At 43.8% G+C, this 12,390-nt stretch overlaps 1 protein-coding gene across 2 annotated transcripts in view; it reads left to right on the forward strand.

The window, feature by feature from the left end:
- The window catches only part of RASGEF1C (RasGEF domain family member 1C), a 112,302-nt gene that overhangs the window by 81,876 nt on the left and 18,036 nt on the right, over positions 1 to 12,390 (forward strand). For both annotated transcript variants that reach the window (XM_038413445.2, XM_038413447.2), the window contains exons 5-7: positions 82 to 294; positions 3,267 to 3,341; positions 11,029 to 11,124. In XM_038413445.2, coding sequence (XP_038269373.1) covers positions 82 to 294; positions 3,267 to 3,341; positions 11,029 to 11,124 — 384 coding nt within the window. The remainder of the gene's footprint in view (positions 1 to 81; positions 295 to 3,266; positions 3,342 to 11,028; positions 11,125 to 12,390) is intronic.

A 12,390-nucleotide genomic window follows, 5' to 3' on the forward strand; every position in this document is an offset into this window, starting at 1 on the left:
TTAAAATACACCATTGTCGAGGCCTGTGGCTTTTGTATGTTTATCTCCTCCTCAGTTTTTGTTTTTGTTTTTTCTCTCCAGGCCTATTGGAAAAGGATGAATCAGCTTTTGCAAGCCCTGAATCAGAAGCTTGCAACCCTTAGCCATGGGCAAGAAGGAATAGTCAAGATCAATGCTGCTGTCTCTGACAAGCTGGTTGCCTTTAAAAGTAAACCGCCATCAATTCAGAGAGAAATCCTGACCGTCTGTAGCGACCCCTACACTCTGGCTCAGCAGCTAACACATGTGGAATTGGTAAGTGCAGCACATGTGGAATTCCTAACTTTGATTTCAAAGGTGGCATTTTAAAGCCCAGCAGTAGCTGTGTCGTCAAAACCCAAGTGAAATACATACGCTGCTGCAGCATAGTTAGCACAGTATTAATACTGCAGGAGGAAGCATGGTTAGTGGATTAGAGCGGAGGACTGAGAAGCAGGGTATGTGCTTTGTCCTGTGACTATGAGCAGGTCACTTAACCTCTTCCTCTCCCTCAGTTTGCTCATCTGCTTCCCGGTGAATTTAGTTCAGTTCCATTTGCAAAGTGCTTTGAGCCCCTTGAATGGAAGGTGCTGTGGAATGGCTGACCTCTGTCATCCCAATTTTGTTCGATATTCAAGCTTTTACATTGCTCAGAACCAGTTCTCTGCTACACAAGCATCTTCGTTCGTTGGTGTTTTTCCTTTCTCCGTTTCATAGACCTGAACTTATGAGACTTCAGGTACCTGTGTGCCCACCCAGTCCTACTGTCTCCCTTCTCCCCACCCAATCCACTCCTCAGCAGGCTTTTGATGATTGTTGCTCCCTCTTCTGGTGGTGACGGGGGCAGTTTCTTCAAGGTGGTGGGGTGATCCGAAGCCTTCTCTCCCATGCAGTGTCAGGTCCACCGCATGGGTGTCCTACCTCCCCGTGGCAAAGATTATTTGAAAAAAACCCAGGAGTCTGGTGGCACCTTAAAGACTAACAGATTTATTTCGGCATCAGATTATGTGGTGGTGCATCATAACCTCACTGCTGCTCCACAACGCTGCATCTGTCCTCAAACCTCTTGATACCCTTCAGCTTAAGCCTGGGAGGGCACCGTTCACTTCTGGAGCCCTAAGCCTATTTTTCTCTGTTCATCTGAATGGAAAATAACATTTTAAAAAAAAAAAAAAAGGTGAAACCGTGTGGGGATGAAGGGTTGGGGGGAGTATTATGGAACTCAAAAGCATTCTAATCCCACAGTTGGCCATATTCTACTCCTCAAAGAGGAATATCTAGGAAGGAAACCCATGAATTATAGGCTCCATCTATAGGATCCACCAACCAAAAGGTTGGTTTTCAGCATATGTACTTTGGCCCTCCCAGCTTTCTGGAGCTCTAACTAAACAGCACCAGAGACTGTGGAAGCCTTTTGTGGCAGGGTTTGTTTGTTTGTTTTTTCTCCACAGATCAACTTGACTCTAAAATGTGATGATGGGACTGCAGTGATCCATGGTTGAGAATCACTGTACTAGTCCACAAGCCTGGGGTCATAACGCACTGTGACTAAGCAGTTACCATTTGTGTTTGTTTAATAATTAAAGGCACCTACAGCCAGATTTTGAGTTTATTGTTTAACTATTTAAAGGCTGACACTGAGCTCATGGCAAGGGATGTTGTTCCAGCCTGGCTGCCACACTCTTCTATAGAGCTTTTTATCAGTAGACTCAAAGAGCTTTACAAAGGAGGTCAGTATCATTATTTCCATTTTACAGATGAGGAAACTGAGGCACAGAGCGAGGAAGTGACTTGCCCAAGGTTACTCAACAGGCCAACCGAAAAGCTCGGACTAGAACCCAGGTCTCCGGAGACCCAGTCTGGTGCTCTACCCACTAGGCCACATTGGCATGATAATAATAAGAGGTAGCTAATGTAACTAATGTTCTATCCTACTTCCATATATTGGATAAAGTGTGACCTTGGGCACATGTACAAGTCAAAGGGAATGACACGAATGTAACCAAGATCAGAACTTGGCCTGTAGGGCTCAGTTCATTAAGAACTTAGTAGCAGCCAGCCTTGGTATAATCAGTTGTGATGCCGATGTCAACTCCTGTAAAATATCACATCTTACTTCATGCTTTCTAAATCCATTTGAAATGTATTGACAGACATCAAATCCTAGAGACAAAGATATGGGGCAGTAGGAAGTAGCTCTCTCCAGCGTACAAGGAGAAGCTTTGTTAGCTGTAGGACAGGAGCACTCATCGTTTGCAATGATCTTTCCTCTCCAAATGAAATCCTTTCCCTGTGAAATGTCTCATTTCGACCAAACGTGTAGAGCTAATGTCAAGCAAATATTACTTTGTGCTCCCTTTGAGCTTGTGTCAGGGAGCCTGATTCTTTGGGGAGCTAAATTGATATCCTGTGCAGGCAGAATCGCAAACACTAGCTTCTTTTTTAACCTGTAATGCCTCTTGCCATTCTAATGACACTTAGTCATGATGGGGGGGAAAAACGTTACTGTCCCTCCTAGGCAGTGAGAGTTGAGATGTATGAGGGTGTACCAGAGTTTTATAGCTATTGGACATCCCTAGTCCTTTAACTGTCAGTTGGATACATTATTTACTTCTAATTTTGACACTGGAATGATGGTCTCCTAGTATTTAGGTGCATGCATCTTCATTGCCATATTTCCTCCATTTGCATACAGTCAGTACCTTTGGCCCCCTTAGGAGCGCAGTATTAGTAAGGGCCAAAGCAATATGTACTTAGCTTTTACTTATCATTGGAGATCACATTGTTTATCCCCCTTTTATGGGCAGGGAAATGGAGATACTGAGAGGGGCAGTGACTCACCCAAAGTTGCACAGCAGCAAAGCCAGGAACAGAACCCAGGTCTAATGACTCCTAGCCCAGTGACTTCTCCACTAGGTCATGAGCCCTCCGTTTTATGTACAATACAGACAGGTCTTCAGTGTGGTTTATCACCACCACAAGCTATTTATATTCTGTTGGCTGGAGGTAGTGAGATGATTTTATTCTCCCCTGTTTATCACTTCCCTGTTTCTGTTGCAGTAACATTGATTGTTTTTATGAAAGTTAAAGTGGGGAACTTGCTGGCTGCATAGCACTTCATTAAAGTCCCATTTCAACCTGATGCCAAAACTTGGCTGGTAAAGCTGAAGTCTTGCAAAGCCAAAAATAAGAGATACTGCGGATTACTCTTGCTCTCTCTCTCTGTCTTTTTCTCTGTCTCCCAAAAGGAAAGGCTAAGTCACATTGGGCCTGAAGAATTTGTGCAGGCGTTTGTACACAAAGACTCTTTGGACAGTACCAAGGTAGGCTGTGTCACCATGGAAAGTGTGTCTTTCGCAATTATTTGTTTTGTTCTAGACTGTTTGTTCTAGATGAACTAGTTTGAATGAGAGTGTAAAACTAACTGTGATTGGGGAATATGGATTAGGGCCACGCTACAGGGCAGTGCACATGCTTAGGGCTTGTCTTCACTACCGCGCTACATCCTCGACAAGCACGGTTGTAGACACCCCTTTAAGTCGATGTAAATTACATCACTCGCGGGGTGGCTTTTTCACACCCCGAGTGAAGTAACTTACATCAACTTAAGCGGTAGTGTAGACAAGCCCTTAGTCTAACGATGCAGTGTGGATGGAGCTCATGGTCAAGATTCTCACTGGTGGATCATTGCCTTTGAAATTCCCTCCTGCTGGAAATATGTCCCAGCCTCAGACTGGCCACCTTTAGAGATCACTGGGTATGTAGCTCTGTGGTGTTCAGGCCACTAGCTGTCTCTTCTCGTATCTGTAAAATACATGTAATACTCGCAGAATGTGTCCAGATACCATATTAATGAATTGGTCTGTTATGAGTGAGTGTAATCATCATTATCATCACCATCTTCTTCTCTTTACATAACAGCTTGGAGCCCAAGGGATCGTAGGGAATGGCATGCAGGATTGGGATTTTAGGGCCTGATCCAAAGCCCACTGAAGTCAATGGAAGTCTTTCCACTAACTCCTGTGGGGTTTGGATCAGAGCAAGTACATTGACAGAGCTGCTGATGCTTCATCAATAAGGAAAGTGACTTCACTGCTACAGAGTGATAGTTTTGAAATGTTTCTGTACTACTACCACCAAAAAAAAGAAAAGGTCAAGATAAGGCCAAATCCTGCTGTCCAGCATTCCATGGGAGCTCCTGTTGAGTTCACTGGGCCTCCCCGCCACACACACACACACACATACAGTGGCAGAATTTCGCCCTTAAGTGATGGAAATAGAAGCAGATAATCTGTTTTTAATGTTGGCCAGATAATGGGCATTCAAATAGCTTGTAATGCAGCTCCAGTGGAGCGGTAACATCTCCATGCTGGCCAAGTAATAGGTGTAGTAGTGGGCCCAATCCAGCTGTCATTGAAGTAAAGAGGAATTTTACCCTTGATTTCAGAGGGAGTGAAATTGGGTGAAATTATTGCTTTGGTACTATAAGAACTAATAGTATCCTTCATACTCATAAAGGAGCTTTGGTGTCAGAGAGGTGTCAGAACTCCACGAACAGTAAAAGTAATCGATGTAAATGATTCTGCAAAAATATGTGATCACAAAAGTGCCTGATTGTACTTAGAAGTGTCTTAAGGAGACTTTCTTAATGGAAAAATTACTGCCAGGGCTTTCGATTACTGGGGAATTGACATCTGTTACCAGCATAGGCAAAAAGTGAGTTAGTTAAACCAGATTCAAAATCATTTGGGAGTTTTCTTCTGTCCTTGGTAACTCTCATAACTCTCCTGTCTCCAAGGAAGTTTTGCCAATGCATGGAAGATAGACTAAAAATTATCACATTTTACGCAGGATATTTAGCAACTTCTGTTGACAAGTCTCTGCCAGGATTTAATGACAGCAAAATGTTAAAGCCCCATTTTAACCTACAACTGAGTCGGGACCTGCGTATTGCATGGCTTTTGCCAAAGCAATTACAACACAGTGAAAAGTTGGAGCATTGATGGGATCTGACTCTATCCCATAAACAAATTAAAACACTAAACTGCCCCTTACTTGGGTATAGTTGTAGTCCCATGCTGGCCCAGAAGAAAATTTAAAAAGATAAACCTATGTGGTGTGTACCCATGAGTCTGTCTATCTGCCTATCTGTCTTCTCACTCTCTGGGTGTTATATTACAGGGATTGCCCTTAACAGCTGGGGTTATAGGGCGGGTTGCTTGCAAAAGAAGAAGTCTGCACTCAGTGCCGCAGGAGGTCCCTTCCAGTGCTATGTCCTGTGTTCCTATTCACAGGGGCGGATTAGGATTTTGTGGGGCCCTGGGCCAGAGCAAACTGGGGCCCCTCCCCACCCCCTTTCACCTGCAGTCCCCCCGGCACTCCTGCTGGAGAAATGAGATTGAGTTGCTTGCCCCGCCGCCCTGCCTATGCATCTCCAAACCTGAAGAAAAGAATATCAACACCAAAAAAATGACAGTCAGTTTCACTACTTCCATTGACTTCAGTGAGAGTTGAGGGTGCTCAGCACCTTGCAGGATCAGGCTCTTAGCACTGGGCTTCGCTAAAGCCCAGACCTTTTATTTTAAAGACAGCAGCTTGTTTGTGTGTTTTCTGTTCCAGTGGCAATGGCCTTTGCCTTACCCAGCTGAGCTGTGGCAGCCCCTTGTCACCCCTTTATGGAGTGGTGGGACCAATATATACTTAGAAGAATGGGGAAAGAGTTGTTCCCACTTAGATCAGAACTGAATTTGGCCTGATATCTCTCCAAGTATTGCTCTTGGAGCTAAAGCAAAGTTTTTCAGTCTTGGAGCCAGTGGCTAATGTTGACTAATATCCTGTGGCCATTCTGTGTGCAGTACTCCCATTGAATCAATGGGAGCTTTGAGAGTAGATCAGTTGCTGTATTTGGCCCTAACTAATGTTTTTTCTATAGCTGAGGTGTAGGAGGTGGGATTTTTCAAAGGTGGCTAAAGGAGTTATGTGCAAGTTCCATTGAAAGGCGATGCAATTTAGGCACCTAAGGCCTGCTCTACAATTAAAAGTTAGGTCGACATAGCTACGTCAGTCAGGGGCGTGAAAACCCCCGGAACAACATAGTTGTGCTGACCTAACCTCTACTATAGATGCAGCTATGTCAACAGAAGAATGCTTCTGTCGATGTAGCTACCATTGTGTGGGGAGGTAGTGTTCCTGCACCTACAGAAAACCCTACCATGAGTGGAATGTCATCTGCATTATGGGGTTCTGTTGGCATAACTATGGTGAGGAACTATGTTGGTAGAGTCTCTGTGGTTCTCAACCAGGGGGATGTGTACCCCTGGGGGTACACAGAGGTCTTCCAGCGGGTACATCAACTCATCTAGATATTTGCCTATTTTTACAACAGGCTACATAAAAAGCACTAGCAAATTCAGTACAAATTAAAATTTCATACAGACAATAACTTGATTATATGGCTCTATATGTTATACACTGAAATGCAATTACAATATTTATATTCCAATTGATTTATTTTATAATTATATGATAAAAATGAGAAAGGAAACAATTTTTCAGTAATATTGTGCTGTACTTTTGTATTTGTATGTCTGATTTTGTAAGCAAGTAGTTTTTAAGTGAGATGAAATTTGGGGTATGCAGGACAAATCAGACTCCTGAAAGGGGTACAGTAGTCTGGAAAGATTGAGAGCCTTTGCCCTAACTCCCTGAGGTATCATTGAAAATCCCAGTCCACGTTCAGCACCCCCCACACCAATGCACTGTGATTGGCATTTCTGTTGTATTCAATATAGTGGGATAGCCAAACAATAAAAAAAGGTCTCTGATGTAAAGAAACTAATTGTGATGAGGTTTCAACTACTTGATAAGAACTTGACCTTGAGGGACATGACTGAAAATGGACAGGTGCAAATAATAATTTAGGTTACTAAGTAAAATTAAAAAGAGAAAGGGATGAAATGAGGACACTGAATTTCAGCGGAGTGAGTTTTGGAAGAATGGGGGGGAAACGTGGCAATGAGTGAAATTGAATTGGATGAAGCAACAGAGGGAAAGAAGACTGAGGGGAAATAGGAAATGTTCAGCGATAAATTAATGTGTGCCCAAAGGCTTTGCGTGTCATCTAGCATTAAATATACCTGGAGTTTAAAACAAAAAGCCAATGTGGAGAAACAATGAAATTCAAAGAGTAATTAAGGATAAGAAGCAAATGCAAAGAAACATCAGGTACAGAGGACAGGACAGAGTACAGAATGAAGGCCAGAGAGTATGAAAAAAGTATAGATAATGGCCTGGTGGAGAATCCAAATGAATTGTATCAACCCGCCAAGATAATTTTCAAGAGTTTTTCAAGATAAATACAAAGGGAATAAATAGCTATTGGTTATACATATTCTTTAAACGTTGATCCGCTTATTGAGATATTGTTGTATAACAGCCCCAGTCTTTGCTGCAGTGCTTAATAACAGCGTGAGAAAAGAATGAAGACAACCTTACGTTGCACTGAAGTATTGACTGAGCTGGAGGAAATGTCTTCACCCGCTGGATAAGGGTCTAGTGAATAAGGTGACAACTGCCTGAAAATTTTCACATGTAATGTGAAACTACCAAATTCTGGGCTCAGTCCTCAGTTGTGCTGAGGAGAGGAGATGGGGTGGAAAAGATGGCTCTAAGCCACTTTGCTTCTCTCTTGATCCTGGGTTGAGCTGAGGCCCTAGGTGAAATTTAGAATAGCCTAAAGGCTGCTGTATGTTACACCAGCTGTGTAGGATCTGGCAGTGTCCTGTGCACTGTGTCCTGCCCCTTCCTGTCTCCTACATGGAGTGAGAGCAAAGCAGGTTATAGAGCCCTGATTGGAGACCTTCCCTTAAGGGAGCTTTGGTTGGAGCCCTAAAACCTTTCTCTGCCTCTGTTTCCTTATCCACTAATTGGGATAATATTTAATGTACCTATCTCACAGGGGCTTTGTGAGGCTTAGTTAATGAATGTTTATTAAGTGCTTTGATATCTGCGGCTAAAAGAGGTTCTAGAAGTGCTAAATATTATTATTTATACAGCTTAGATAAAGAAAAGCTTCTACTAAAATCTTTGTGTCTGGTAAATTTCTAATCAGACACACCCACTAGTTCTTATGCACTGGAACCCAGCTGTCTTATGCTGCAAACTTTGAAGGGGGATGACTTCATCTACACCAAAAACTGGTTTTGTTTACTTCTTTTTTGAATGAATTAAATTTTTTTATTAATGGTAAAGTTTTGCAAAAGTGGGCTTTAAACAAAAACTTCAAGTTGATTCCTAAGACACTCCCAAAAGTGAGAGTGCTCACGGGGTTTCTTAACGAAAGGCCCAATTTTCCAGAAGGACCCAAAGAGATTTATTAATACATGGGCTAAGAATTGCCACCAGGAATAACAAAAGCAATGACTGTAAACAATTTTGTAAAAGCATGTGTCTCTTACTGCTGCTTACTCTTGGGGCACCTTTAATAGATTCTTTGTTTGTTTCATTTCTTTTATTCATTGGTATTTATATTCTTCTTTTAAAACAAACAGAAATGTCAGAACTGCAAAGAATTTCCCTGAAATACAGTAAAGTGATTTCTATTTCTAAACTCTTCTACATCCAAAATCATAGATCAGGATTTTCTATTTTTGAATCACCTTGGGCATTATACTAGGCCCTCTTCCTGTGAAGACTCATTGCTCAACAGATGTTTGCTTAACTTTACATGCTGTGGGTAGTCCCAGTGCCTTCAACGGATCCCTCTGCAGGCATCAAGATTTGCTTCCCATAGATAAGCTCTGTGTGTTGACTTTCTTACTCATATTTGTGTAAGGGGACTGTTGCCCCCTTACTAACATTCAGTGGGGTGTTTTGGTTTTCTAGCTCCCAGTACTAAAAGGGAAAGGGTCTATGGGAAACCAGGACCCTGAGACTGACAGCCCCCAGGAACAATGGGGAGAGGCCAATGCTCCAGGTCAGCCTGAATGACAGGGCGGGCAGGCTAATCAGGGAGTCAGGAAGCCAGGGAGGTCCTGTCTTCTGTGTGAGCTGGATTTGCCTGGGTCAGACAGAGTGGGGCCGAGCTAAGGAGAAAGTCGGGACCCAAGATAAGCTGAGGAGTAGAGCTGGGCCAGATCCAGAGGGACCAGAAAAGCAGCCCAGAGAGAGCAGACCCTGTCCTGGGAGCAGAGCACCAACCAGAGCCAGAGGGGCCAAAGAAGCAGCCCAGGGAGCTGGAGGCAGAGCAGCAGCAGCAGCGCAGAGACAGAGCGGTGGAACTGGGGCTGAAGCACTCCGGAGCTGGGTGGGGTAAGCAGCTGGGGAGAGCGAGGGGTACCCTGGGCAGCGGGCCCAGCACAGGGAGACGCCTCAGCCAAGGGGCTCTGCAGGCCAGGCTTGGATCATAACCCCAACAGGGCGGGGGTGACACTGGGGAAAAAAGGTCCTACCACTGAGAGCCTGAGAGCGTGTGGCCACCAGAGCAAGTGTCCAACCCACAGCATCCCTACAGCACAGCCACGGCCTGAGGCTTACAAGAACAGACTGAACTGTCCTGACATTCCAGAGACGCTGTTTGTGATGTTCCCTGCCACAGAGCGGGTTGATGTGTTTCCTTTAATCTTTCCCATTATTCCTTATTCTTTTTAAAATTAATTGTTGATTAAATAACTTGCATTTGCTTTAACTTGTATGTAATGGTCAGTGGGTCAGAGAAGTGCCCAGTGCAGAGAGAGTACTCCGGAGTGGGGACACCCTAGCCCCTGTCCTAGGTGACCACATCAGGGTTGGGGTTCGAGCCCCCCAGGAATCCTGGACCCAGCCTTGTTGGGGTTATGAGGACTCTGCCAGCCAGGAGAGTGGAAGGGGCGTCCTCAAGGGTAGGGGGGCCACTGGGTAAAGGAAGTGGGATCCTTCACTAGCCCACTTCACCAGGCTAGTGCAGAAGCCAGGAAAGTTCCCCACAATAGCGGGACTATTCCCCCGCTTACATTTGTTTTAGACTGCATTGGGGTGGGAAATGATCCTCTTTAATAAAATAAAAAATCAGTATCCGTTGGCGAGTGGCTACTAATAGATGTACAGCTATATCAGAGATATATAGAAAGCTGTGAGTCCTAGAAAGAAATTCCCAGAATTTGTTATGGCTGGGTTTTGTAAGACTTGAATTTTCAAAATCTCAGGGACAGATCCTCAGCTGGTATAAACTGTCTTTGCTCCACTGAAGACAACAAATCCATTGAAGTCAGTGGAGCTAGGACAGCTTACGCTAGCTAAGGATCTGTCCCCATGCCTAAAGAGACTGTGCTCTGAAAAAGAGGGAATTATACCTCTTGTAATACCTTTTGCTGATTGTTTCCCTTGGATCCAAGTGACCTGTTTCAAGGCAACCTTCAAACAGAACCAGGTCAACTGAGAGGACATTCCAAACAGACAAGAGAATAAGAGAAAGAAATAGACAATTTTTTTTCCAAAAAGAGGTGAGCCATAACTGTCTTTTCTTTTGCTCGCCCTTATTTCTCTTAACCAATTAGAGAGTCTTCTGGTCCAGGAAAACGCTGTGGATGATTGCATTTGCTGAGCTGTGGGAAGTCATGGAGTCAAAGGAACAAACTGAATGTGTTCTGGAATGTTGGCCTTGTCTTATTTATATTGATGTTGCTCTTTAAATACTGCAGTACTGTGGCTGTTAATATTCCAGTGAACAAGGATCAACATAAATTGCATTGGGGAGCATTTGTTGCAAGCAAAATAGGACTGTTCTTCATACATTTATTTGATTTGTATAAAGCAACAATCTCAGCTAAACTGCACATATCTGCCAATACCCACCCACCCACTGACTTTCTGAACTCCATCCTTAATGCATAAACCAACGTGTGCATGTGTGCGAGAGAGAGATTTGTTTCAAAATAGTGGCAACAATCATTCCCTTTGTGTAGCATATAAACAAACAAGAAATCTAAGTAAAATACAGTTATGTCATTCAGTGCTTTTGTTTTTTTCCCCCAGTCTTGTTTCAATGAGCAAAAAAAGACTAGTAACCTTGAGGCCTATGTGAAATGGTTCAATAGACTCTGCTATCTTGTGGCAACAGAAATTTGCATGGTAAGTGAAAATGTGTGGCAGTGTTTTATCACATGCCTGATGTGCCAGTTTGAGATGGTACATTAATAAGCAATCCCAGGGATATATTTTTCATGACCCGGCTAAGTTGTTCACATATGTTTAAGTAACATGCTCACAGAAGCACCCGGGTAAATTACAAACTGATAGCAAAATGGAGTTGGGGTAGGGGACAGGGAGGTGGGAAAGGAGGGAGTCTGTTGATGCAGTGAGTAAAAAAAATCCATTCTGTTGAAGCTGTGAGTGTGTAGCGAGTGTGGAGTTGTAGAATAATGAACTCTGTAAGAGAAATAATCTGAATGATGCCATGAAAGTCTTTTTACTCCCTTGAAAAGATTCCAGTGAGAATGAAAAGCAGAAAAATCTTTATCTTCTGTTTTTCAAATGCTTTTAATCTGTATGTGTCTGAATCCCAAATGAGCCTGCTCCAATCTTCCATTCATCGAGAAGAGACAACTGCCGTAACCTTCTTTCTCCATTCCCCGCTCCTCTTCTTGTCTTCTCCCCCTCAAAATCCCTTTCCTCCTTCTCCCTGTCACTTGACCTCTCTTGCCTCCACTCTGACCCCTTCACCTTAACCCCTCTGTCTCTTCTGGCTTATTCCCTGCACAATCCAAGCATGTCCTGGTGTCCCCCAGGCTCAAAAAATGCCCCCTTGACCCCCTCCTGTCACTCAAACTGCTGCCTCATCTCCCTTCACCCTTTCATCTCTACACTCATTGAACATGCTGTCTACATCTGTTGCCTTGAGACCTCTCCTCCGGCTACATCATGGATCTCTGCTGATCTGACTCTGCCCTCTCCACTCTCTTGAGTCTGATCTTACCCTGGTCTACAATGTCGTCCTCGTGGCCAGATCTCATATGTCTTTTACTCCATCTGCATCTTCTTTGACTTCTTTTCTGCCTTTGAATCTGTAAATCAGACTCTCCTTCCTGCAATCTTGGCCTGCCTTGGTTTTTGTGATCCTGTCTTGGTTCCCCTCCTCCCTCTCTGGCTGTTCCTGCTGCATCTCTTCTGATGGATGGCTCACCACGCTCATTCTCCGTGAAAATCTCATCGGAATCTCTCTTAAGACCTTCCTCTTCCGTCTCAGTGCCCTGTCTCTGGGCAATCTCATCCCAGTGCAAAACTGAAGAGGAGCTGAATGACAATGACCATCAGCGCCACAGCTCACAGTTATCATTGTGTCATTGGGCCTTTTCATATGGTTCTTTGATGCACTGCCTATGACGGCACATGTAATCT

The sequence above is a fragment of the Dermochelys coriacea genome, chromosome 8 (assembly GCF_009764565.3).
Source record: "Dermochelys coriacea isolate rDerCor1 chromosome 8, rDerCor1.pri.v4, whole genome shotgun sequence".
Lineage (NCBI taxonomy): Eukaryota > Metazoa > Chordata > Testudines > Dermochelyidae > Dermochelys > Dermochelys coriacea.